Here is a 22,351-nt window from a genome sequence, read left to right as displayed (position 1 = left end):
GGCGTCTTTTTTTTTCCGCGGTGCATGACGAGTTCCGTAAAGTCGTAACTGTTTCAGACGCAAATAGCTGGTTTTGTCTTAGCTCTAAAACGTTTGTCATTTTTTCTTCTTTCGACAAAACCTTATTGTTCTCGTGTTATGAGGTTGTAGGTAAGCTATCTAGCAAGTTACTTTAAGCGTGCTAAGTCGTGTTATATATATATATATATATATATGCATAGTAGCTAATAGCTAACAGCTAGTGTAGCTAAGAAACTTTGACAGTTAAGGAGTTAAAACGGCGCTAGCTATATTTATTAGTAAACTTGGCTAAGTATGAGCTGCTGCTTGTAAAAGTTACTTGTTTAGGTTCGAGGATCAGAAAGGTGGGCCTCTTGCTTTACCCTTAGACTAGTTCATTGAAGGAGTGTCCGCTTTAAAGCTCCATGCCAAATGGCCAAGAAAACCTATGATTTGCTGTTTAAACTCCTGCTTATTGGAGATTCAGGAGTTGGCAAAACCTGTGTGTTGTTCCGGTTTTCGGATGACGCGTTCAACACCACGTTTATCTCAACAATCGGTAAGGAATCATATATGTGTTCAATTTTATGTCAGCCAACCTTAGGAAGCGCTTAATAACCCAAACATTCATCAACTGTTTATAATAACTGTCTTAAACACAAGAATTAATTGTAAAAACCATGAAAAGTAGTCATGTTTATGTAGTAACCTTTATAATGTTTCAGGAATCGATTTCAAGATCAAGACAGTTGAACTAAATGGCAAGAGGATCAAACTTCAGATATGGTAGGTTATAAGTACTAAAAGGTTTTGATGATGTCAACAACAATAACACACACACACACAAAAACCCAAAGTGCCAAGCTCACTTTGATTACAAATGCAGAATCCTATTCTTATCTGATGTTAATTCTCCCATTTCAGGGATACAGCTGGACAGGAGCGCTTTCACACCATCACAACCTCTTACTACAGAGGCGCCATGGGGATCCTGCTGGTCTATGACATTACCAACGCTAAAAGCTTTGAGAACATCAGCAAATGGCTACGGAACATCGAGGAGGTGGGATTCTGACCGCCTGCTTTAATCTTATGTGGTAAAATTAGGTTGATTAGTGAGTTTTTCCACATCTGCATTTTTGTGGAAAATGGCTCTGCTAGCTATTTCTCAAGAAATTACACAATTTCTGTAAAAATGTCCTCCATGGAAACCCCGTCGTATCACATAATTTCAGTGACATTTATGCAATATGATGCCTCAGGGTCATTCCTCTAGTGGGAGCTGTCACTTTGCTTTAGCTGAACATTATTTGTTTTCATAGACAAACCATACAACAGTGTTACAATGCACAGTTGGTATAATTGTCATGCAAGCAAATCATCTAATTGTCATCAGACTGAAACTAAGGACTTTATTCCAGCTGGCAGAAGTGTAGATGAAACGTTTACACACCACTAGGAGATGCTGTTGTTCAGGCCACAAGCCTTTTCATTTCCCCAGGGGGGAAAAAGTGACCCCCAATATTTTTGTGGGAATATGAGTAGACATTATAGGTGAGCTTAATTCAGTATAAAATGCTCTGCTCTATAACTGCTTGTAATGAGAGATCTTGGCTTTGTACATCACACCGAGGCCTATCAGGAGTATGGTGGTGTACATCTCACACGTTTCATTTCAGCTATTACATCCAACCTAGATTGCTATGTTGGTTTAATGCACACAGGGGCACTGAACCCGACATCCCATAAATAAATGCTAGTAGATGGCTGGGTTTGTCGGTGCAGGCCGGTTCACATATCGCATGTGGAGTAAATGTAATGTTTATGAATAAAGATCATTGCACACCAAAAGCATCAAAGCTTGGAATATTAAATTCTGTGCTTTCTCTCAATGATTTAGTAAATACAAAGTGCAGATATATGTAAATATTCTAAACTGTACAGTATATGCCTACATAAAGTTTATTGATGAATGTGATTTTTATTTCTAAGCTCACTTTTAATCAGCGCCAGTGTGTGCTGTACTGCTGTAGGCTTAAGACTGGAATATCTGTGTGCTGTTGGGCATGCTCTCACTTTTTCCTCAAAACCCATGACCATGCCTTGCATAAAAGCACTTGTTTTTACTTTAAATAGCTGATTTGTATGCTGTAAAGGCCACTTTGGTAACGTGACATCATGTAGGAAGCAGAACCAGGTGTTAAATAAGCTTGAATGGAGGTTCAAATTAAACAAAGCATAATGGAGTATCTAAACGTTTTAATTAATAGTAAATGTTACATAAGTCCAATTTGTATGCAAACTATATTATAAATAATGGTTTATGTTAGCTGTACAGGAAGCTGCAGTAATGAGTCCTAAATCACTTCCAGTTTCATAGTTCATAGTTTATTTGCAGTAGCCTTTATAGCTTTTGTTATAGCCTTTAGTAGCTTTTGTTATACAATAATCCAAAAGACAATGGTAAAATCCTACTGGCTTTTTTTTTTGTAGTAGGAAACAGGGTGGTGATCACCTCTGGGTTGGACAACAAAAACACATCATCCCTGCACCACTCTATTGGGAATCTATGCTGTTGCTGTTCTGTCAATAAATCTAAATGCTATGAAATGAAAATTCCAAGGTATAAATAATGCAGCAGAAACAGTGAGGTGAAAAAGTATAAAGGTGTTAAAGATGCAAAGCTTTTTCTTTCTCTAAGCAGAATTTAAGAAGGTATGTCTTGTATGCCGAGCCAGATTACAGTCTGTAACTGATAGCACTTAGAATAGTTATTGTTTCTCATGCTGATGACATTTCTTAATGTACAATTTATTTATGCTCCTAGCATGCAAATGAGGACGTGGAAAGAATGCTGCTTGGCAACAAATGTGATATGGAGGACATGCGTGTGGTGTCTAAAGCAAAGGGAGAACAGGTAAATTCCCATGACTGCGTAGCAATCTTTTCCTGCATTAGTTCACTTTACACCTAGAATAGCTGAGGGATGTATATAGAATGCAGGCTTAAAGGCTGAGTTTTAGGGATTTGTTTTAGTCTTGCTTAATCCCATTCATTTTTCTTGTCTGTTTTCAGATTGCGGCAGAGCACAACATCCGCTTCTTTGAAACAAGCGCAAAAGCAAACATAAACATTGAAAAAGCTTTCCTCACACTCGCTGAGGACATTTTGCAAAAGGTAAGTCCAGTAAAGCAGAGGCTGTCAAATGTTTGCAGTAAAAAAAAAAAGAGAGAGAGAGATTCATGTTTAACAAAACATTCCAGCTTATGGTCAAAAGTTAATAGACGCTTGACAATCATACCCATGTGTGTGGGTTTTTTTTTAATGAATTATTCCAGATTTAGTCCCCTTTGCTGTTATAATACCCTCCTCTTCTATAAAGGCTTTCTACTATGTATGTTCATTCAGCTACAAGAGTGAGTGAGATCAGGCACTGATGTACATGAGGAGGTTTGGGGAGCAGTCAGTGTTTCAGTTCATCCCAAAGGTGTTGAGTGGTGTAGAGGTCAGGGCTCTGTGCAGGATACTTAAGTTCTTCCACTCCAACCTTAACACACCTTGTTTTGTTGACCTCGCTTTGTGCACAAGATATGTCATGTCATGCTGGAACTGGTTTGGGCTTCTTAGTTCCAGTGAGGGGAAATTGTAATGCTACAGCATACAAAGGCATTCTAAACAAATGTGTGTTTCCAATTTGGAGAAGGTCCACATATCGGTGTGATGCTCAAGTGTCTTCAGACCTTTGGATATACACCGATCAGCCGTAACATTAAGAGCACTGATAGGTGAAGTGAATAACACTGATTATCTCATCATGGCAATTGTTAGTGGGTGGTATATATTAGGCAGCAAGTGAACATTTTGTCCTCAAAGTTGATGTGTTAGAAGCAGGAAAAATGGACAAGTGTAAGGATTTGAGTGAGTTTGACAAGGGCCAAATTGTGATGGCTAGACAACTGGATCAGAGCATCTCCAAAACTGCAGCTCTTGTGGGGTGTTCCGGGTCTGCAGTGGTCAGTATCTATCAACAGTGGTGTACCGGTGACAGGGTCGTGGGGAGCGAAGGCTGGCCCGTGTCGTCTGATCCAACAGACGAGCTACTGTTGCTCAGATTGCTGAAATTAATGCTGGTTCTGATAGAAAAGTGTCAGATTACACAGTGCATCAGTTTGTTGCGTATGGGGTTGCATAGTCGCAGACTAGTCAGGGTGCCCATGCTGACCCCTGTGCACCACCGAAAGTGCCAACAATGGTTACATAGACATCAGAACTGGACCACGGAGCAATGGAAGAAGGTGGCCTGGTCTGATGAGTCACGTTTTCTTTTACATCACGTGGATGGCCTGGTGCGTTTGAGTCCTGACCTTAACCAGATAGAACACCTTTGGGATGAATTAGAGCGGAGACTGTGAGCCAGGCCTTCTCGTCCAACATCACTGCCTGAGCACACAAATGCGCTTCTAGAGGAATGGTCAAAAATTCCCATAAACGCACTCCTAAACCTTGTGGAAAGCCTTCCCAGAAGAGTTGAAGCTGTTATAGCTGCAAAGGTTGGGCCAACTGCACATCAAACCCTATAGATTAAGAGTGGGATGTCAGTAAAGTTCATGTGCATGTAAAGGCAGACGTCCCAAAACTTTTGGCAATATAGTGTATGATCATTCAGCTACAACAGCATTAGTGAGATCAGGCACTGATGTGTGAGGAGGTCTGGGGAGCAGTCAGGACATTTGAGTTCTTCCACTCCAACCTTAACACCATGTTTTGTTGACCTTGCATCGTCATGCTGGAACTGGTTTGGGCCTCTTAGTTCCAGTGAAGGGAAATTGTAGTCGTACAGCATACAGAGGCATTCTGAACAATTGTGTGCTTCCAACCTGGAGAAGGTCTACAAATAGGTGTGATGCTCAAGTGGTCTTTGGCTATAGAGTATGTTAGGCATGGTGATTAAATGTGTGCAGTGTTATTTCAGGTATATATTGGGGCACACACTTAAGACATTTTACTAATTACTTTATTACTATAGTTAACATTATCTTATAATTGAAGGTTGTGGCTTTCACCACTCCACTGTAACTAGGTTTGTTTCACTTTTCTCTTTTTTCTAGACCCCTGGAAAGGAGCCGACTAACGAAAACGTCGACATGAACAACAGGAGCAGCTCTGCAGGAGGGGTCAGGTGTTGCAGTTGAACAGACGTTTCACTGCATTGCTTCCAAAAACCCTCACACCATTTACAATGCACAAAATCTGATGTTACGTCTATGTTAACCTAAATGCCCGTTATGCTGGACAAGACCTTTATTTTTCACTGTACTTTAACTATTGAACCCATGTAAAAATCCAACCTAGAATTTCCCCCTTTTTCTGTAAGTAATATCCAATCAGTCAGGACCTTTGTTACTGTAGTGACCATCTGACAACAGCACTGTGTACAGGGAAACCAAGTAAAATAATCCCACACTTATTGAGAAATATAAAAGGGACACGTAACACTTAACATTCAAAGTGACGACGAATTCTGATTGTGCCTTAATGCCTTTTAGAAATAGGAGAGCTTAGTTTATTGAACAGTTTTTGGAAAGTGTTTGAATTACTGAACTGTGAATGAGTGTTTTATGTGACACTTCCCCTTAGAACATTCAAGGTTGTGCCTTATGACCCGCGGCAACGAAGTCAGACTCTGTCAAAGGCTGTTCTGTTATTCCACGGTGTCGCGTTTTAATGCAGCCAGTGCACGCACAATGCCTGTAAATGTACAGACTGACCCGATTGCCATGCTCTTTATTGTATTAATAACTTGCATGCCAGTTAGCCTAAAGAGTCAGTGTAAGTCCTCACATTCAACCCATTCACGTCAGCCCCAATTGTTTGGTTCTAAGTACTTATTTTCTTTAAGGATGAGCTATAAATAATTATATGCACTTGTTTGATGAACAAATGCTGCTCAGTCCCCTTGATGTTTTATCTAAGATTCTGCACTTTAGGGGCTATATGCTGAACATGTCAGTCCCAGATGCAAAGGTCTTTATTGGGCATATGTGTGCGATTTTAGGCTTATGAAATGATCTATGCCTATTACCATGTTTGTTTAAATTGCTGCTCTTTGGTATTTTTTCCTTTCTAGGATTTTGGTTTTAGCATGCGTCACTTCCCTGTCCTTTCCAGCATTCGTTTTTGATTTGAATTTCCATTAGACAATTGCTGTGAGGTTGCACAGGACCTTTTGGTGATGGTGAGGGGAAGTTCTAAATACACTTGTATTTCCAAGCAGTGATTTATGATATACTAACCGTACAGGTATTTCAACATGTAAACCTTTTGGTTGTTAATGAATTTTTGAGTGGATTTTCTGTTTCTTCTTAATATTCTCCTAAACAGGCATTACTAGTACTCAGTAAGTGTTGACTGGTGTATCTTGGCTTTCTCTCTAAATCTAAATAACAGCTTTATTATAACTTCTTACTGATATATTTAGCACTTTTTTACTGATGAATTTAAGTACACTAGTTCACGGCGAGATGACTTGAAAATTAGTTGTAAAGGTGGACATTGGCGGTTCTAAATCAAAACACGGGATGGAACACTACTACTTGGCTAGTAAATACATACGTTTCCTGATATGTAGTGTTTTAAAGGTCTAAACTGAGGATGGCCAGTGTCCACCTTTCTGACCTTGAACTGACCTTGGTTTACATTTGAATAACTGATTCTGTAATAATGGAAAATCAGAGTGATGAATAAAATGTTTCTTGAACTAGAAGACTTAATAGCATGCCCTTTTCTGCTCACAGAATTGTGTATAGTTAAAATTTTAAAAAAGGGAGTGATGGGTTTTGGATGGTAGATTCATAGTGCAATAAACTCACTTTTCAAAAACAGACCTGTGTTTTGTTTATTTAGGTTGCCAGAATCAAGAGCTGGGCTGTGGCAAAGTACAGGAAGTGGTCATCTAACATTAATTAAAAGTTCAAGCAAACTACACAACATACTCTGGTAATGCCTTATAGAGCTGCACTGGGGAAATAGACTGATTGCTGCCCAGTATTTGCTGGAGAGTTGGAATATATTTAGTAAGCAAATAAATATTTAAGAAAAAGCACATCACTGATGAGTTTAAACATTTGATGTTTATTTTCTCACTGAGTGTTTGCCTTGCACGGTCTATCAGACAGAGGTCTAATTAAGTGCTGATATTCATCCAAATCAAATCAGTTACATGTACACAAAAAAGCTGTAGACCACTGGATGAAGCATAAATGAATGATATTAATGGTGTGATTTTACTAATTAAGGTTGTCACTTAACCTCTACTCCAATCCAGCGTGTACAACATGTACAAGCATTAGAAAAACAAAGCTACGCAGCATGTTAAATTAGAAATACAAACCAAACACAAAGTCTTCAATTCAGTAAAAATATTACTTTAATATTAACCATGGTCACATGTTCTATTTTAGGTTTTTTTTTTTTAAACAAAAAGAGGTCTTTTCATACAGCCTCTAAGTGCAGCAAGTTTTCCCTTCACAAGAAAAACAATTCATTGTTGGCACATCTTGGCAAGTTCACTTGTGAAATTTTTTGCTTGGATCCTTTGCGTGTTCCAGCAAAAGTGCGCATGGTGTAAACTGGTTTCCGTATACATCCTCGAAACGTTTCATCTTCTCCACCAGTTTGTCTGCGCCGAAGCTATCCACAAAGCGGAAGGGACCTGTAACAATAAATCATTGCATTAAACCTCACTTGTACCACAGTGCTGTCGGATTCTCGAGATCTGATTGGTCAGAAGGTGTTGAATAATTGTGAATAACAGAATGGTGATGCACATGTACTAAATATGTCTATAGTAACTACTGCTTGTTCACTGGAAATTGAATGCCAGACACTCATGAGCCTTTACAGAGGTAAGACTGTACCTTCAAGTTCGGTAAAGGTCTTTGCAGTTTCTTATTAACAAGCTGCATGTTTTCTAAAGTAGTAACTTCACAAGAAGCGGAGTGACGGTTAAATATTAGCTATAATTTAAGTGATAACCAGAAGAAATTTGTATCACAGCATTAACTTCAAATGTATAAACAGCTTATTAATTTATAAAATCACTGGCTAAATGCATTAATATAAGGATGCATCACATGATCCTGTCATAGTGTTTTCATTTCTTATTTCATGAACAGATATTCTTTGAGTATTCCTTATCAGATCATCACTGGTTTTTCTGAAAAACAATCTAATTCATAACGTCTAGGGTTCTCACCTCCAAGGCATGGGGGGAAACCGAGGCCGAATACCGCTCCAATGTCTCCCTCCACTGGATTGGCGAGGATGCCTTCCTGCAGGCACAACACAGCCTCGTTCACAAAGCGAGACACCAGTCTGTACTGCACGTCCGAGTCTGACGAGCTGCGTGGAGAGAGACAGTGAGAGCTTACTCACTGGTTCTTACTGAAGCAGAAATGCTTCGACAGCAATAATGCACCTGTAGAGTACCACTTACACTGCAGGGTTTGCAGTCATCTTGTAATGCTCCAGAATGTCCCCTAGTTCTGGATTGACATCTTTGCGTTTAACTCCAGCTTGGTAAACATAGCAGCCCTTGCCAGATTTGCGACCTAATAACACAAATCATATGCACACTGATCAAAATTAGCTGCACAAATAAACAGAATTCAAAGTCACGTAGCTTGATTAATTTTACCTTTGAATCCTTTTTCCACCATTGTTTTCAGCAGCTCAGGATTTCCTCCACCAAATCTTGAGCCGAAAGCTTTGCCCAAGTCCTCTGCCACGTGAGCAGCAACGTCGATACCCACTTCATCAGCCAGAGTAGCAGCACCTACTGGGAAGCCAAAGCCTGTCGTCAGAGAGTCCAGCTTCTTGGGGTCCACACCTTCCTGCGTTTGTAGGATGCAGAATAAGGCTTATGTATAATTGTTTTTCATAATGTATGTAACTTCTATTTTACTAATGGAAAAAAGAAAACAAACCTGCAGCACTCGGACTGCTTCAGCTAACATGGGAGCTAAGCACCTAGTAGTATAAAACCCAGGTCCATCCTGCAATTAAAGCAATGCTATTCATTTTAATGTTCATTACAAAAACACACACTAGAAAATTAGAAATTTATCTAGAAATCTAGAAAAACAGTTTTCCTTTTAGGGTTGCAAACAACTCACCCCAACCACAATAATGACTTTGCCTTGCTTCAGACCAACTGCTACAGCGGATGCAGTTGTATCCTTAGAGGTTTTATCAGTCGTTATGATCTCCAGAAGTTGCATCTTGTCCACGGGAGAAAAGTAGTGCATTCCAATTACCTGAGACGAAACACAAGGAGGTTAAAACTGATCGATCAATCTCAAAAGGCACCAGAACATTTCTAAACGCTGACTGACCTTCTCTGGCCGTTTACTGGCAGCTGCAATATCTTTGATTGGGAGAGCTGATGTGTTGGAGGCAAATATACAGTGAGGAGGAATGACCTGTTGAGATCAAAATAAGTGTTAGTGAAAACTTGGTGACATTCAGTATTGAAGTGGTCATCTGTGATAAAAGTATTTTGCTAAAAGACTTGAGTTTCATAAGGAAGCTCACGTTAACATGGGTTTTATACTCCAATGGGTTATGTACAATAATCTATACTGTAAAATTCATTTAAGCATTCGGAGCTGTTTGACTGGGAAAGTCAATCATATTCATGTGGTGGTGGTCAGCATAGTGATGAAAACAAAAAAAAAAATACCGTCATGTAATGTGGCACTTAATTATTTATAACTTTCTTGAAATGACTTGGCATCATTCATTAGTCTGGCATTTGAAAAACAAGAACCAAACATTGTGACTTACAGCTTCGATTTCTTTTATGACTTTGTGTTTAATTGCAATATCCTCAAATACAGCTTCAATGACCATGTCGGCCTTTTGGAAGCCGCTGTAGTCTAGCTGTGCTGTGAGGTTGGAGAGTATGCTGTCTCTTTCAAATGAGGTAATGCTCTTCTTCTTTGTCTTGTCATTTAATCTGCAACAGACAACATCAGAATGAATACTATTGCATATGGTTTCCTTGAAAACAAATTTATTACCACTTGGGTCCATTTTAATTCAGTTCACCTCACCCTTTGTAAACCTGCTGCTGTCCTCGGTTAAGTCCCTCCAATGTGGTGTCCTTAAGAATGGTGTTAACTCCTTTATCCACAGAGACCTGGGCAATTCCTGCCCCCATCAGCCCTGCTCCCAAGATGGCCAGGGTTCTACAGAGAATGAGAAAAAAAAAATCATGAAACATTTAAATCTAGATCTTGTCTCAAACAGGAACACCCTTAATCTGAAAATTAGGCCACAGCACTTACTTAACCTCTTTTTCAGGGACTCCAAATCGGTTCTTCTTACAAGCTACTTGGCCTTGATAAAGCCCAATAAGTGCACTGGATTCTGAAGTCATCGCCAATTTGCCAAAGTTCTGCAACATACAAGTCTGATTAATCATTTCAGTTTACACTAATGCCATTTAGCCAAATTGTACAGTGAATTTATTGTACCTGAGACTCTGCAAGGTATCCTGCATCAACGCCCTGCTCCACGCCAGTCTTCACACACTATAGAGAAGAATTGTGAGGAACTTAATGGATGGTTAAATAATGTTTCTGCGTCTTAATTTCAGGGAAAGGCTAATGATTTACATCAAGTGACACTGACCCCACCCATTATAAAAAAATAAATAAATAAAAATGTACCTCGATTATTTTCATGGGAGCAGGATACAGGCCTTTAGTCTGTTTCATGACTTTTTTCTGCACGGTGTTGTAGATTTGATTACGCACAAACCCAAAGCTCATAACGTAGTCTTGTATTTCTGCAGAACAAAAAAAATACAAAATATGTAAGGAATAAAACAGGGTGGTCTTTTAAAAATTAATTAAATAAATAAATAAATATATAAATCTATCACAGGCTGGTGTGATTGGATGACATAAAACAGTGTTACTGTTAATATCAAAAGACGTTCATTTTGAATGAAATGCCTTCCAAAATGTTAAACATCTCTACAGAAAGTTTCTCCATATTCAACACTTGATAGAGTATGAGATTTTGCATATTAAACACCTGCTGTTTTGAAGATTTTCTGACCCAGTTGCCTAGCCTTCACAATTTGGCCCTTGTCAAAGTTCAGATCCTTATACTTGCCCATTTTTCCTGCTTTAAACACGTCAAGTGACTGTTCACTTGCTGCCTTATAATTCCCACTCATTGACAGGTGCCATAGTAACAAGATAATCAATGTTATACACTTCACCTTCACCTGATTTTAATGTTATGGCTGATCAGACCAAACCGATTTGCCTTGCAGCCAAAATACTGTCTAAGATGCTGTTATAGAAAAAGAATCAACAGCATCAGACTAATCAGATCTGAGAATTCCAAAGTGCTGTATTATAAAAATATCACCACAAATAAAAAGGACAAAAGGACTGAAACAGGACACATACTTTGCATCAGACCCTTTTCTTTAGTGAGTAGGATTCTCTTGTCAGCGATTCCACGAGCACAGTCTACTGCTACATCTTCCAAATACTCCATGGTTCTCTCCTCTGGGTTCTTCAGTCCAGGCCCTGAGATTTATTTCAAAATTAAAAAAAGTTACAACTCAAAGAAAGAAACTCCAGAAACATATAAAGAAAAAATAAATTAATACCTAATGGGTCAACCAGTTGGTGAACCAGTCCCATTTTTTTGGCTTTATCTGCACGAATATTCCTTCCTGTTAGCATCATGTCAAAAGCACTGGGCAACCCGACCTAAACAAACACCATAGAATTGTTAACCTTGTTGTTTGATTTCTGTAATAAGGACATGCATGTGTCTTTAGACAATATATAACGTTTTAGAGCATTCATGTTAGCAGAGACCATTTTGGGTAGCCTTTGTGTTCCTCCAGCACCAGGAAGAAGACCAAGCATGACCTCAGGAGTGCCCAGAACTGTCTTTTTACTCTTTGTGGCCACTCTGTACTGGCAGGCGATGGCAAACTACAAAGCAGATTGTACACATCCATCATGGTTTCAGAACAAATAACAAAAAAGAGCAATTAATTCATATTTTACATTTTAAAGCAATATATTTGAATACTATAATTCACACCTTCACATATTAGTATTATTCAGTGCAGAGGATCTTCAGAACCTTAAAGCGATGTATGTGACAAGACACTAGAAATATCACTTCAGTACCTCTAGACCTCCACCAAGACATGATCCATTGATGGCAGCAACAATTGGTTTGGGAGAATTCTCAACTTTCTCAAACATCTTCTGCCCCTCCTGAGAGAGTTTGCTTACTTCTTCTGCACTCTTACAAGCCTTTATCATGCTGTTTACAAATGAGAAAGAAAAAGTTAAACAGTAACATACACTATATAGTCAAAAGGTTGGTGGACACCTGATCATCAGTCATATGTGGTTCTTCCCCAAACAGCTGCCACAAAGTTGGAAGCAATCCCAACAATTATACACAATTTTTTGTATGCTGTAAGTTCCCTTCACTGGAACTAAGAGGCCCAAACCTGGTCCAGTATGACTATACTCCTGCACCCAACATGAGGTCCATGGCAACATGGTCTGTTAAGGATGGAGCGGACAAACTCAAGAGATTTGCACAGAGCCCTGACCTCAACCCTACTGAACACCTTTAGAATGAACTGAAACACTGACTGCACAGCCTCACCTTCATCAGAGATGTCTGATCTCACTAATGCCATTCTGGCTGAATGAACACAAATTCCCACAGCCATAATCTAATGGAAAGCCTTCCCAGAAGAACGGAGGGCATTGTGATAACAAAGGGGGACTAAATCTAAAACGGTGTGTTCAAAAGCACACATGGATGTGATGGTTAGGTGTCCACACACTTTTGGCAATATACCGTAGTATAGCACTATGTGGTTATTAATTCCATTTAACAAACAGTATAAACCTTTTAATAATACAGTTTCATGTACAAAACATGGTACTGACTTGATATCTGCTCCTGCAATGAAGCAGCCAGGCTTAGAGGAGATCAGTACAGCACTTCTGACTGCATTGTTCTCCCAAACCTCATCAATGACTTCGACCATCTCCTTCTGCATTGTAACTGACAGAGTGTTCACCTATAAACACAGGCGTGAATGATAAAAAAATCTCTCTCTCTCTTTCATATATTTATATCAATAACACACTTGTTATAATGTAGCTCGTCCAAGACCGACCTTAGAACTTGGGTCATTGATGCGAATGACGGCCACGTCTCCCTTGACCTCATAGTTGACATGTGTACGAGCTGAATAAACATAGACAAGAAATGTCATTTCAAAATTCCTAAACAGCACACAAAAAAAAATACTTTTAAGAATAAAATATTTACCCATTAAGTAGGGTGCTACGCTGAAGCTTCTTCCTGAGACACCTTTAAAAAAAGAAAATAAAGTTATTAAATAAAGTTAAAATTATTGATAGATTTATATTTTATATTTTATTTTAGTGTGTGTGCTGAGAGAAAACCTGGGATGATTTTAAAATGTATATGAAGAAAGCCATGCTATAAACACACTACTGTTTTAATAGTATATAACAGTTTTATTAACACTAGGACTATTTAATAGTGATTTACAAGCGGTACAGCAGCGGTATGGTGGCGGTGGGCGGGGCTTAAGACTTGTGCAGTGCAGACTGGACGACCTTTAACCTACATTCTTCCCTTCTTAACCTACATCGTGATTTATTACTTTGTTTCTATGATAAAGTATAACTACTCTAAAAAAAACATCAAGTTTAAATGAAAATAAAATAGCTACTTTCATAAAACAGGCCAGAAAATCTAATACATGTTAACTAATGAAAATCTACAAGTCAATACAAGAAAATATACAAGTCAACATACAATGGCTGAAGTCATTGTAGTAAAAAAAAAAGACGTGAAAAGGTTTAGCAATTTAGCAAAAAGAAGCTAATTCTATTCTCTTATACTACATATACTACAACAGAAAGGAAAAGAAGCAGAAATGACACATTTCGTTGATTTTCTGCGTCTTTTCACTGCTCTAGCAACTCAGTGGGAGCCAACATGCTAAATTTAGACTGCTAATTACTCATGACATGCATTTAATCCCATTTAATCGAGCGCAGTAACCGATCATTATTCATATCTTCAGAAGGTGGGCATGAAGGTGGAATAAATATAGATTAGTCATTCAGCAAAGAGTAGCTGAACTTATCTCGCTAGCTGCCTGAGTCAAGATCCTGGGAATTTCATGTTGGGGCAAAAAGTCAAAAGAATCCTGCAGGGCTCTGAGTATACGATTGTAAAGTGTGTGTACCTGAAAGCAGTGTATATCTTCCCCTTGTTGTAAGTCTGGACAGGACACCTAGAGCTCGTATCGCCGCCATCTTGGGAGGTCAATGCTGACAACCGGAAGAGAGAATAAAAAGTGCAAGAAAAGCTGCTGAGCCAATCACACGCTATTACGCAACTCACTTACACTGTTTGCTCCGCCCACTCAGGCTAGAGCTACTTAAAGGAATTGTTGGTCAATAAGAAAACAAAATATTTTGCCTCAGGTGTAATGGGACAGCTGTAAAAAGATTTCATTTTAAGTTGATTATGATTCACGCAGTGTAACTTGAAAATTTATTTAAAAAATTCATAGTCTACTTCGTGATTCTGTAACTTTGCATATATTGTTTTAAAATCATGATTCCCATTTAGTTCCTTTAGTTCCTGTTAAGACTGATCAGGCATAGCATTATGACCACCTGCCCTATTATTGTGTTGGTCCCCCCTTTGCTGCCAAAACAGTGCTGACCCGTCATGCACTGTGTATTCTGACACCTTTCTATCAGAACCAGCATTAACTTCTTGATCAATTTGATCAACAGTAGCTCGTCTGTTGGATCGGATCACATGAGCCAGCCTTCACTTCCCATGTGCATCACTGACCCTTGGCCGCTCATGACCCTGTCGCTGGTTCACCACTGTTACTTGGACCACTTTTGATAGATTCTGACCACTGCAGACCGGGAACACTCCACAAGAGCTGCAGTTTTGGAGATGCTCTGATCCAGTCGTCTAGCCATCACAATTTGGCCCTTGGTCAAACTCGCTCAAATCCTTACGCTTGTCCATTTTTCCTGCTTCTAACACATCAACTTTGAGGACAAAATGTTCACTTGCTGCCATATATATGCCACCCACTAACAGGTGCCTTGATGGAGATAATCAGTGTTATTCACTTCACCTGTCAGTGTTCATACTGTTATGCCATAGGTGTATGACCTCTAGATCAAAGGATGTCAAACTTTTTACAGATGGGAACCCCCATTAAATATAAAAGAAATACCACATATCCCTATTTTGTCTATTTATTAGGGCCATTTTTGTCCCAAAGATTCTGACAGGAAATATTATGATGGCTATTATATTATACTATTATTATTATTATTATTATTATTATTATTATTATTATTATTATTAAGGCCTACATGTTTTTGAGTTTTTGAGATTTGGATTAAACCCATTCACTTCAAAAGACTAGTCAATATATATACTATATTAATTATATATAATATATAATTATAAGAAGTCCTTATTAATGTAAATGAGTGTGTAAATACTGTATGTGCATGTTGTCCTGTAATTCCTGTAGGCTTCAGAACCTGCATGACCCTGCCCAGGATAAAGCAGTTTCTCTGGATGAATAAAGTGAATTATGTAACCTTTTAAGCTCCACTGTTTGGCAGTTCGCAGGCTCTGCTAAGCAAGCGTGAGGGAGTAGTGACCTCTGCTGGGGATATTGTTGAGTGATGGAGAAAGCACTTTGAGGAGCTCCATAAACCTGTAGACAAATCTCTGGTGTTTTGGTGTCCATATCTGTGGCTGGGGTTATTATCGTGATTAAAAACCTTAATAGTGGCAAGGTTGCATGGGTGGATGAGATTTAGCTGGATGTTAAAGGCATTGGACAAAGTTCAGTGTAGCATGAAGAGCTGGGCCAGTGTCCTTGGACTGGAAAATTAAGATGGTGGTCCCTATTTATTTATTTTTTATTTATCTGATTATTGAACCTAGAAATCAGGAGGGGCAATGCAGGTTCTATTCATGCTGTGAAACAGTGGTCCAGCTCTTTACTCAGTTGAAAATGTCAATAAAGTCAACACGTGTTTTGTGGGTTTGGTGAAGGCCTATTATCTTGATAGCTGTTGTGGGAGGTAATGCAGAGGTTCAGGGTATGTGGGTTACTTTGTGTGATCTGGTCTCTGTGTGAGTCTAGTGATCCTGCAGAGATCACTACACTGCATAGTTAGTGTTAGGTTAAAATCCTTTAAGGTTGTCAGATTCCGGGTGTGGCTCCAAGGGTATGCTTTTTGTCCACTCCTATTTGTGATATCAAAACATATCGAAAGGTTGGAAAGGTGAACAGTCTTGGGGTTGGGTGTGTGTGTTGGGGGAGTGGGGATATTTGGGGATATGTGGGGATAGTTCATGGGGTTTCCTTAAGGTCATAGACTTTGCCTCTGTTAGAAGAGGTTATGTACAAATTTTAGATGCTTATGATAAAAAAGGGTAAAAAGAGTTAAGTATATTAGAATGTACTTTTTCTGCTTATTTTTAAATGACTCTACAGAGATAAAAATAATTCAATGAGTTAGTTTGAATCATTAAAAAAAAACTTTAAAAACTGCGTAATAGAAAGTGTTCGGAAGCCTTGCTATTAAAAGTCAAAATAAAATTGGAATTTATTTTCTTTTTGAGCACTCACACTAAATATGCTAAAAAGGATGTTTGCCTTTGTTCATTTTAAATCCAACTGTATGGTTGTACAGTAAATATATTTGACATTTGAAAAGTCTCACAGCTAAAATGGCAGATCAGATAAGGCGGGTTGCTGTCATGGTGACCAAGGACTTGCCCATGAATCTTTGGGATTAAAGTTGTTAGAAGAAAAAAGATGGAAAATGTTATATAAAAAAAGATAATCAATGCTTTAAACCTTCTTAGGAACATTGTAATGTGCAATATAACAAAAAAGAAAAATATGCCACAACCCGCACTCTACTACTATCAGGCCATCCTTCCAAATTGACTGCACTAGCAAGAAGAACAAGTCAAGAGGACGGCTATGACACTGAGAGCTCACTGCCTGATATAGTTGAACCTGTGAAGATCTCAGCAATATCATCGTCTCTTCATAAACAGCTATGCAAAAGTTGACAGAGGGAAGCCACTTCATAAAGACATGCCTGGAATATGAGGCATGTGGCAAAATCTGGGTGCTTTTAAAAAAAGATTTTGAGACATTTGATCTAAAAGCTAAGCCTTATTTTTTGGCACAGACCAAATACAGCACAACACTCAGATAACACCATTCCTATCATCAAGGTTTATCACTGTAGTATCAACATGCTCTGAGGTTGCTTTTCAACTGAAGGAGCTGGAAATTGTTGTTGTTAAGGGCAACATGGACAGAATCAAATATAATCAATTTTCCCAGTCAACCAAAAAGCTCTTTAGAGTGGAAAATGTATGTTCCAACAGGACAATAACCTGAAACATCCATCAAGGAATGGATTGTATTTTGTTCGTTTTTTTAAAGGAGGGGTAAGGGTGCAGAAAATGCCAAAATCAAATTGTGCAGATGGATAATGCCCTTAAGTACTCACTCTGTGAGGTATAGAAGGTGTATCTGGGTTTGTTTTTTGTTAGCAGTTTTAAGCAATGTTAAGGGTTTTTTTGTCTTTTCTTTTCTTTTTAAATAACTCTAAGGACAAAGCATTCTACTAGACCAATAAGAAGCCCTCCAACTACTCACCATCACTGCTTACCTAGGCAAGCAGATTGCCCCACACCCTGAATAGTAAACAAATACATGTACATTTTAAGACATAAATACTTTATTAGATTAGTGTAAAACATGGTACTGACTGAACACTTATCTAAAAGCAAATCTAAATCATTGAACAAAATAAAATGGGAAAGAGAAGTACTATAGACCCATTTGAAAGAACTTGTGTGCTTAATGTGCATGGAATGTGATTGTAACAAATTATAAAATTGTTTTGTTTATCCATGGATTACAGTAGCTTCATTGTAATATGGAGTATGAAGTTCTCCTGACTGAAATCAGGACTATTCTGATACGATCATCTCTAACAATGGAGTAAGACAAAGCTAACAAATATGCTTCTCACATATAGTACATATATCAGTAGATGTCTGTCTACCATTCAACCATACAACACAAGACAATGCAACTCTGATTACTGTAAGTGCCAATCAATTTGTTTCTTAAAAAGGTCAACAATAGAAGACATCACAGTCGGCCTCTTATCCTTGAGGATTGATTGGAGAACTGTGCGAGAACTGAATAAGGTCTATTCTCTATTGTTTTCTTGACACAGTGCCCCATACACTGCATTATTGATTGCATCATGCTGCCCTCATTAAGTTATGTTCTCACTCTATCCCCAAACTGTTGTTTCTTAAGAACCCATTGAAAGCCTAAAGGGGATTGGACATTTTCGAGCCCTTTAAAACAATTTTAACCAGTAATAACGCGTGTGTAGTTGGTCTTAAAGTTCATCGGAGACATGCCGTATTTTGACAGCTGTGGAGAGGATAATATGTCCTACAGAGTCAGACACTCCCTAAAACATGTAACATTCATGACCTTAATAACAAAAACCTTTCATGTAAGCAATAGTAGCAAGTGATATAAATATTTAGTTTGGCACAGATGTAGTTAACTGTTAATCAGATTACATAGCCTGGCATCTTGGCACTAAGTTAACACATTCCAATAGTGAGGACATTGTTTTTTGTTTTTTTTGTTTTTTTTTCAGAACAGGGATTACAATAATGCCCTCCTTTAAATCACTTGTTACACTAAAGTTAATTAAATGATAAAGATAAAATAATAATGCATAGTGTAATTATTCTGTTTTTTATTTCTTTAAGGCACATGGATAGTATTTTACTATAAGCAAAAAGTTAATACCAATAAAGTGCTCCAAATGACATTCTCAAAATTACAATTATAGAAATGTTTGTCATCGTGACAAAGCATCCATGCCACCACAGGTTTATGAGATAAGAGGTATTGTGTGTAGTTGATTAGTTAGGTTTGCATACATCCGGGGGGAAGTAAATCAGGGATCTGAGATTCCCAAAACGTAACTTAAAACATAAACAGATTTGTTCCTGTTGCAAAGATTGCTGTAAAATTGGATACTCTTTATTTTATTAAACCTAGACACTGGATTCCACCTCCATCTGCAGAAGAACTTCTGGCTTCTGCTGAATATTCCAGCTAGCAGTGGATCGTTGAGGAGTATTTTGACTGGATGAGTTGTCTGTGCACACGAGCACTGATTCAGATCTAGATTTCCAGCTTGTGTCACAGCAGAGCTTTAGGGAGCACTGACTGTAACAGGGCAGTTCACACTCTGAGACACCGGGCTCTTTGTCATCCGAGAACTCAGGCTGTACTGTGGTAGCATGGATGCCTTCTTCATGGAAGAGGCTTTTGATGCGTTTGGCAGTGTCCATGTAGGATGCTGGGTCATGGCACTTAACGTGTGCCGTGGCGATGATTCGACTCCCAGCCAGCTGCCAAATGTGCAGTTCATGGACCGCCAGAACCCCCTCAAGACTCCTCAGCTTCTTGTCCAGCCTCTGCATGTCAATCTGCTTGGGGACTGACTGCAGAAGAATGAGGGTTGACTCCTTCAGCAGTGGGAAGGTAGTATAGAGCAAGATGACCACCATGATTACACAGAGTGTGGGATCCAGGTAGAGCACCCAGCACGGTCCAGCTAAAGAGACAGCACTGGTGCCATTTCTGTGGATAAAGTGTGTATTCACAGGCCAGTGGTCAGAGCAGTAGCTACTGGAACATGGGTTAATACACATCTCCTGACTGTCACATGTCCTCCACACAAACGTGAAAATGAGGGCATTAACCACTACAATGACAGAGCCAAGGGCATCACCCAGCACATGTAAGAAGACTCCACGCATGTTAAGCTGGGATGATGAATCTAATTCATGCTCCGCCTTCTCTGGTGAGATGTTTCCATTCAATGGGATTTCCAGGCTATGTTTTGAAACAACGTCTGAAAAATATCAGAGCAGTCAATTTCACAATTAAAAATCAAAATAGTAAAAAGCACAAAAGTACTTATTATTACTCATATTCAGATGTGAACCAATGCCACTGTCTTTTCCCACTGGGGGACTAATGACCGACTTCCAAATCATTAACTACTCCTCATATAAATGCACTACTTTGGAAACAAAATAAATCCATGTAATAGATTATATATTTAATAAGGAGGGATTAGCAATTCAGCTGAACTCTGAGTAAAATGGGAGCAGTTTATTAGCAGAGTAAAATAAGTATAGCAGAAGAGTAGTGTTTGTCGAGTCAAATGTTTATTTAAAGTGTTTATCAGAAGATTAGAGTTTTTAATAAAGAGTAAAATAAGTGTTTAACAGAAGAATAAAACAGGTTTATCAGAAGAGAACTGTGTATCAGAAAAGTATAGTGTTTATCAGAAAATAAAATGCACAATTAAAAAAGCAAATAACAAAAACGTATTGTATATCTTACAACTTCCCATAGTCAATGAATTATGTTTTATAAATGAATCATTAGAGGATAATCACCTGCTTCAACATGAACAACATGGTCACCTCGTCCAGGACTTTGGCTCTTCACCAGCAGATCGTAAGCCTCCCCTGCTGATGTCTCTGATTTCTCATAGCTCTTGTCACTTGTGCTGTGAGAGTGTCCGTGTCCTGCGTAACCATGAAATAGCAGAAGCCCCAGCACATTTACAACAAGCCCGACCACTCCAACCCACACCACAACCCGCGGGTTTTCAATTTCATGCGGCTCCGTGTAGCGCTCCACTGCCTCCAGTAAGATGGTGAAGCAGAGCGCAGTGAGAAACACGGCATTGACCAGGGCGCCCATGACTTCTGCGCGGATCCAGCCGAATGTGTTGAGGCTCGTGGCGGCTGTTTGGTCAGAGAGTCTGACCGCGAGCAACGCCACGAGCAGAGCGATCACATCCGACAGCATGTGGAAGGAATCGGACAGCATCGCCAGAGAGCCGGTCACTCGACTCACCACCACCTCCACCACGAAATAGCCGAAAGTTAGACAGAGCATGCACAGCAGCCTCGCTTGCTTCGGTTCCATCTTTCTGCTGCAAATAAAGATTTCAGAGAAACACTAAATTACATCCTAGTTGTTTATCCCTGATGAACAACACTTTATCCATCCGGTACTCCCTTTGCGCACCGCACCGTGCCTTTAAATGCACTGTCACTGTGCGCTGTCGCTACTGGTAACGATGCAGCTATACAAACAAGCCAAGAAAAAAGTTACGCATCTCGTCTGCTTTCCAAGAAGAAGAGAAATATGATCAGATCGTATCCACCGGTTCTCTTGAAATTCCGTTTCTAATACCCCTTTACACACGGTTCAGTTTACTTTCTCCACACGGACCTTGGCCGAAACACGCCTTCGCCTTTTCTTATTGGGTGAATGATGGGACGTACACAACTAATGTCTGAATCCTAATCAGCACCTATTACCCATATAAAAGCACTACCTAGGGTACAAAACAATGGCTTTTACACTCCACACAGTGCATTACTTATTTACAAAGGAGGTATTTGTAATTCAGAATATGACTGAAGAGGAAAACAGAAGCGTTGGCAATTATCATCATCATTATCGTCATCATCATCATCATCATCATCATCATATTGTAACAATGCTTAATACTCACTTATTCACTTATTTACATGCTTTCAAAAAACCTAAACATATGCAGTGAGTTGATCCATTTCCCCCCCAAACATTCACATTTTAAAAGTATTGCTGTATTTTTTTGTGTGGTCTATACACACCATAACTTGTAGTTAATGTTGTACTTAACAAAAACATCCTTGTTGGGAATCACTAAGCACTGAGCCTTCATCCTCGCCGTGGATCTCAAACCTGTCCTGGGACACTGGACTCCAATCCACTGTTTCATGAATATGTAACTATGTCAGGTTAAAACTCAAGACCCAGTATTGATTAAATACTCATATTAGTCTGATTGAATTCACAGATTAAAGATGGCAGGACCAGACTGCTTCACATAAGGGGGCGGCACACTTGGAAGAACCCCCAAAATTTTTGGCTGCCAGCCTGATATTAAAATAAATGTAATAATAATAATAATAATAATAATAAATCAGCACGCTGCCAGTGTGCTTAGCAGATCTGAATCAATATGATGATGATGATGATGATGATGATGATGATGAT

At 39.0% G+C, this 22,351-nt stretch overlaps 3 protein-coding genes across 3 annotated transcripts; 1 reads left to right on the top strand and 2 right to left on the bottom strand.

The window, feature by feature from the left end:
• On the top strand, positions 1–6,881 carry LOC131359290 (ras-related protein Rab-10-like). Its single transcript, XM_058399039.1, has 6 exons — positions 1–559; positions 726–786; positions 925–1,063; positions 2,828–2,917; positions 3,076–3,177; positions 5,109–6,881. Exons 1-6 carry the CDS (start codon positions 433–435, stop codon positions 5,190–5,192), a joined length of 603 nt encoding a protein of 200 aa, XP_058255022.1. The 5' UTR covers positions 1–432; the 3' UTR covers positions 5,193–6,881.
• A 230-nt stretch (positions 6,882–7,111) lies between these two features.
• hadhab (hydroxyacyl-CoA dehydrogenase trifunctional multienzyme complex subunit alpha b) lies at positions 7,112–14,462 on the bottom strand. Its single transcript, XM_058399035.1, has 20 exons — positions 14,348–14,462; positions 13,396–13,437; positions 13,241–13,311; positions 13,008–13,141; positions 12,225–12,363; positions 11,904–12,023; positions 11,690–11,792; positions 11,484–11,606; positions 10,731–10,849; positions 10,536–10,592; positions 10,347–10,456; positions 10,113–10,247; positions 9,844–10,015; positions 9,393–9,479; positions 9,174–9,314; positions 8,985–9,053; positions 8,696–8,891; positions 8,495–8,609; positions 8,255–8,400; positions 7,112–7,711 (listed from the first exon to the last, which is right to left on the bottom strand). Exons 1-20 carry the CDS (start codon positions 14,415–14,417, stop codon positions 7,566–7,568), a joined length of 2,295 nt encoding a protein of 764 aa, XP_058255018.1. The 5' UTR covers positions 14,418–14,462; the 3' UTR covers positions 7,112–7,565.
• Positions 14,463–18,013: 3,551 nt separating this feature from the next.
• slc30a1b (solute carrier family 30 member 1b) lies at positions 18,014–21,713 on the bottom strand. The gene is made up of 2 exons (XM_058399062.1): positions 20,692–21,713; positions 18,014–20,138 (listed from the first exon to the last, which is right to left on the bottom strand). Exons 1-2 carry the CDS (start codon positions 21,227–21,229, stop codon positions 19,273–19,275), a joined length of 1,404 nt encoding a protein of 467 aa, XP_058255045.1. The 5' UTR covers positions 21,230–21,713; the 3' UTR covers positions 18,014–19,272.
• Between the last annotated feature and the right edge of the window lie 638 nt (positions 21,714–22,351).

This window comes from Hemibagrus wyckioides, linkage group LG09 (genome assembly GCF_019097595.1).
Source record: "Hemibagrus wyckioides isolate EC202008001 linkage group LG09, SWU_Hwy_1.0, whole genome shotgun sequence".
In the NCBI taxonomy this organism is placed as follows: Eukaryota; Metazoa; Chordata; class Actinopteri; order Siluriformes; family Bagridae; genus Hemibagrus; species Hemibagrus wyckioides.
This window is presented reverse-complemented; position numbering and strand designations above follow the sequence as displayed.